Source organism: Triticum dicoccoides, chromosome 5A, assembly GCF_002162155.2.
Source record: "Triticum dicoccoides isolate Atlit2015 ecotype Zavitan chromosome 5A, WEW_v2.0, whole genome shotgun sequence".
NCBI classification, from domain to species: domain Eukaryota; kingdom Viridiplantae; phylum Streptophyta; class Magnoliopsida; order Poales; family Poaceae; genus Triticum; species Triticum dicoccoides.
This window is the reverse complement of record NC_041388.1, coordinates 418,906,364-418,911,345: the sequence shown is the minus strand read 5'-3', so window position 1 is coordinate 418,911,345 and position 4,982 is coordinate 418,906,364. Positions and strand designations below refer to the sequence as shown.

Sequence of the window (4,982 nt, the reverse complement as noted above, 5' to 3'; positions counted from 1 at the left end):
GCCTTTTGCTCGATTCAACCCTACAATTACAAACCCCCTTTTATTAACTTAGTTTATTTTCACGTTCTAACTTGCATTTTAGTAAAAACCCTTTTGTTCTCGCTTTCCTAGCAACCGATGGAATAAACTATTTCCAAACTACGGTTTGGGTGCGAACGCGCTACGCAGACAACGTAGTTGTGGGGTTGGTAGTGTCTTCCTATTTGCTTCCTGTGGGATTCAACATTTACTTATCACGAAATGCAATAGCCTTGTGCCCTTGTAGGTCATCAACGGGGTTGGCTGTTGTTGGTGGCTGCGATGGTCTGCTCTGGTGGTATGCGACTAGGGGTGGGCTCCGTAGTGTCGTGGTTGGGATGGATCTCAGCCATGAGTGGCTGGATCCTTGCGCCAGTGCAGCGAAGGTGGTGATGGGTGCCGGGAATCATGGCCTGGTAGACAGCACAAGGGAGGTTGTTGTGCGGCAGCGATGGTGATGGTTGTTGGCGGCGATTTGTGTGGGCACACGACCATCTCGGTTTGAACGAATAGCCAAATTTGATGCAACATTTTGGGCATGGAGAACTCCGGGTGAATGCCTTCCACCGACTTCAGCGATGACAACATCCTAGGGTGCCGTTCCCCTTGTTGGAGGCATCGTTGTGGAGCCCTTCACCTCCCTAGGCATTTGGACCTACAACTTTCCACGCGAAAACCTAAGCTTCAGGCTTGGCTGAAGCAGGCGACGACGTCGTTCACATTGCATCCCTCTTGATGGCATCGAGTACAACTCTATAACACTATGCACTATGTATAGGTACTAATTTAGATCAGTGTCATATCTTATTGTAAGTCCGCACTTAAGGCAAAATGAGTATACAAGCTACATCAATCCAAACAATTTAAAAAAAAACAATTATCGATACAACTCTAGAACACTTTGGACTATGACTACGTGAAAAGACGTGTGCTGCACGTAGGCCCCACACGCCCTCGGTCAACAAGACCGACCGCATCCATCCGCGTGTCGCTCCGGGTGGACAAGAACCGGGTCCGGTCAGCGCCGCTCGACGCTCACAAAAGTTGGCAGGTCACCACAGCTTAGCACGATGACACTTAGCCGGAGCTAGGGCACGCCGCGGCGGGACGACGGTAGGGTCGGAGGGGCGGCGCGACAGGAGGGAGTATCGTCGATTGCTGCCAAGGAGGGGAGTCGCCAGCGGAGGGGTACAGGCGATGGGGTTTGACAGGAAGGAGGCGGCGGCGGCGGCGGAGGAGGAGGAGGTGAAGTGGCTGAAGCATTACTCCTCGACGGAAAGCATACTGATCGTCGGCGACGGAGATCTCTCCTTCTCGCGGGCCCTCGCCATCGCATTCTGCTCCGCGGAGAACCTCGTCGCCACCTCCATCGACTCCTATGGTCTGTTCATCTTCTTCACAACCCCTGCGGGTTTGTTTCAGCTTCCTCTCGCGATGCAAACTCACATGCCCCTCCCTTGTTAAATGCTCGCACTAAATAGTAGTACCAGTAAAGAAGCCGGATGATGCTTTTTTGGCCTTTAATTTGCGATTTCTCGATGGGAACGCGAGATTTAGGTATACAAGAACGGTGAATCATTGTGAACATTCATACAGTATTCAGCAAAACGAATACTGTCAGCCTGCCTCATATAAGTGCCCCTTTTTACCTTCATAATGAACCTTTTTATGTCAGCTTCTTCAGTAAAAGTTGTTGTCTTTCAGGAAGTATCCTATTTGCTTCATTTTTTTGTCTGCAGTTAGCTGCTGCTTAACTTAAAATCTCAAAATTGGTGATAATGCTTTTAGGATTTTGTGATCGTTATTGGTGGTATTTATCTATTTCATCTGTATTTATTGTGGGTAATCCTCTTGGCCAGAGGATCTGACGAGGAAGTATAGCAAAGCAGAGTCCAATATATTTGTACTAAAAATGATGGGAGCCACAATTTTGCATGGTATTGATGCCAATACTATGAAGCTTCACAATGACCTGAAGATGAGACGCTTCGATCGGATTGTCTTCAATTTTCCTCATGCTGGGTTCAAAGGAAAAGAAGACCGCATGGATGTGATCAAGTATGTGCACTCTCTTTGTTAGTTGCTGCTAGATTTTGAATAATTCGCTTGTCATGTGTATTGGTTGTACCATTAAATGTATCTTCTTATATCTCCTTATCTCAGAGTTAGTTGAGTATTCCGAAGGCACGTATGTATGTACGTTGCTAGTTTTGCTGTATCACTGTCTTCTTTTAGAAAACCTGTAAGCAGACGCAAATGACATTGACTATAAATAGTATTTATGGGAGAAGTTGTTTCCTTTTTTGATTTTTGATTCTAGCCACAGTTGTCCACTACTGAACTTATTTTGAGCTCTCCATCGTCACATAGTTCCATAACTGGAAACGAACTGTAGGAGAAGTTTGTTTAATTCTTGTATATTTGCATCTACCCCTTTTTGTAGCTCTTCATGGTAACTTTTGCTAGTTTCTATGTGCCCACTCTCTAGTCTCTACAAATGGAAGACATTCTTACAACAGCACAAAATTCTTGTTGTAGCTTGCTTGTAGAGATTTTTTCTGTACCTATGAAAGAAGATGAATTGGTTTGACCATAAGTATCTTAAATTTCTTCTGACAGTGCCAATAAAGTAGTTAGCTGGTGGTTTCTTATTGTGTTTGGTCAACCAATAACCTTTCATTCAAAATGTACTCTTATAAAGGTCTGTTGTTTTAGGGCCTTTTTTTCTTAATTAACTTGATACTGACCTTCTGTGCTAATTGAACCTTTAGCGCGCACAAAAAGTTGGTGAGGGGGTTCCTTCACAATGCAAGCCACCTGATTCGCCCAAATGGTGAAATCCATGTTAGCCACAAGACAGGGAATCCATATGATAAATGGGATATTGAGGAATTGGCATTGGGATCTTCTCTTATTAAGGTTGATCAAGTTAGTTTCCGAATAGAGGATTACCCTGGGTACAACCAAAAGAGGGGAGATGGTGCGAATTGCGATGAACCTTTCGCTTTAGGTGCTTGCTGCACATTCAAATTTTGTATCAGAGGCTCGAAGAAACTGAAGAGTGCGCACAGAAACATGATTTCGTCACATGGAAGCAGCACATTGTCTGAACCAATCAGCACAGTTCAGATAGCAAAAAAAGCTCATGAGCCTTACAGCCTCGGATTAGCTAAAAGGCATGAACCGTGTTTTCCGGTTAGCATCGATGGCATGGTGGCTTCTCCTTCCTTTGATCGGCATGGGACTAGTCAGCCATTGTGCAGCATTGCAGGGTCATCACTGAATGCTCTGCCGATCCTTGGTGGCAATCTCCCTGCGCCACCTCAGCAGCAGCCTTGGTACCAACACGGGCCCATTCTTCAGCTGCTATGGAGCGGCGGCTACTCACACTTCGCCTGGGAATACCTTCGGAGTCTGCTCAGGGAGTATGAAGCGCATAGGCAAATGACGCCCGGAGGAAGAGCAACCGATGTGAATTACTCTGTCTTGCTGGAACATTGCTTCAGGTAATCCATTGCGTGCGCGTTACTCCAGGAGTGGCTGCAGAGAGCGGTTGTGTTGCACGGTAGACGTTGAAGGATCGCATGGAGGTATAAGTGTCTGTGTTGTAAGGATCACTAGATATTCCAAGATGTGTTGTGTCATCCGGTATCTTGCATATGTTCTCTTTGTGTCCAAGATCTACACGCAGGGCATTTTGTGTACTGGGAATGCTGTTTTTTCTACCTGTGTAGGTTAAAGAAGTAAACCTGGACAAGAGTCTCACTTTGCAGTGTAACTCTCTTTTAAGAGACTCAAGACTTGTTATCTCAATTATCACTGGTACTGCGCCTAAGATGTAACCGGATCAGGCAGTGATTTTTTTTTTGCGCGAAGGCAGTGATTGATACTTGCAAACATGTTTGGTTCGAACAGGATCAATCTCTTTTTGAATTGAAGATCAGGGGATTTCTTCCCTGGTGACTGATTTTAAAAAACTGCTAAGATTATTATTTTAGTTTGCTATATATTTGTTGAGTTTCAGTCAACCATGTTGTATTTCTTGTTCAGATCAGAACGACTAGAAGGTACCCCCTTGTGACGCTTGCCCAGGGCGCCGCCAGGGTGCAAAACCTAGCGCCGCCAGCAGCCTACCAAGCCACTGCCTTCCCTTCTGCTGCTGCAGCCGGCGTAGGCCGCGGTGGCGCCGGGCCCAGTGCCAAAGGAGCCGGGGTGCTGGACGTGGCGGGATCCCCTTGGATCAGCTAGGGCGAGGCCAGGGCGGCATCCCTGGTCGTGCGGCGACGGAGCTCGCCCCCATGGCCGGCGAGAACCCGCGTTCTCTAGCGATGGTGGAGCAGAGGCGGCCGCGGATCTGGATCACATCCAGATCTGTCGTCGGCTTTGCCCATGGGCCGTCGGCAGCGTGATGAGGGGTCGACGAGGGAAGCAGGCTCCCTGTTGGCGTTCTGGCGGCTACTAGTTCAGAGTATCGCAATTGCCGGCGAAAACAATGTTGGTCTCGGTCATGGCGGACGATGGCGGCATCTTGGGCGTCATCTCCTTATCAAAGGCATCATCGGTTGCAGTCGTCGTCAGGTCGTTCCGGTTGTTAAAAGGAAACCTTAGATCTAGGATTCTCACATCGGACGATGAGGGGGCCTTCAGGGCTGTCCTCCTTGGGGGTTTCGTATTGGAGCAAGTGTTGCTTGAAGGGGACAAGAGGAGGAGCGGTGTTGCATCTACCACAATGACACAGGTCTCAGCGGCATGATGCAACAGAGCCTCGATGACGAACATATTGGAAATATGAGCAATTTACCAAATGATTTTATTAACAGAAATACTAGATAAAGCATGACTAATATAGTAGAGATAAAACAAGTCATGCGTTCTGACAGAGAGAAGGTAAAAAGCTTCTGCATATATGAACCGTAGCCTATCATATCTATAGCAGACAGTAGAACTAGTTGCATATATGAGGT

General features: G+C 47.1%; 1 protein-coding gene across 1 annotated transcript; it reads left to right on the top strand.

The window, feature by feature from the left end:
* Positions 1-1,215: 1,215 nt before the first annotated feature.
* Positions 1,216-3,766, top strand: LOC119299653 (heavy metal-associated isoprenylated plant protein 41-like). Its single transcript, XM_037576820.1, has 3 exons — positions 1,216-1,399; positions 1,878-2,076; positions 2,790-3,766. Exons 1-3 carry the CDS (start codon positions 1,216-1,218, stop codon positions 3,526-3,528), a joined length of 1,122 nt encoding a protein of 373 aa, XP_037432717.1. The 3' UTR covers positions 3,529-3,766.
* Positions 3,767-4,982: the final 1,216 nt, after the last annotated feature.

What these genes read in the sequence shown, in the direction of transcription:
- LOC119299653 (XM_037576820.1), top strand. Translation starts at nt 1,216, where the DNA reads ATGGGGTTTGACAGGAAGGAGGCGGCGGCGGCGGCGGAGGAGGAGGAG. An exon ending in CACCTCCATCGACTCCTATG is followed by an intron (nt 1,400 to 1,877) that starts GTCTGTTCATCT and finishes CCTCTTGGCCAG; the next exon opens with AGGATCTGACGAGGAAGTAT. An exon ending in GACCGCATGGATGTGATCAA is followed by an intron (nt 2,077 to 2,789) that starts GTATGTGCACTC and finishes TTGAACCTTTAG; the next exon opens with CGCGCACAAAAAGTTGGTGA.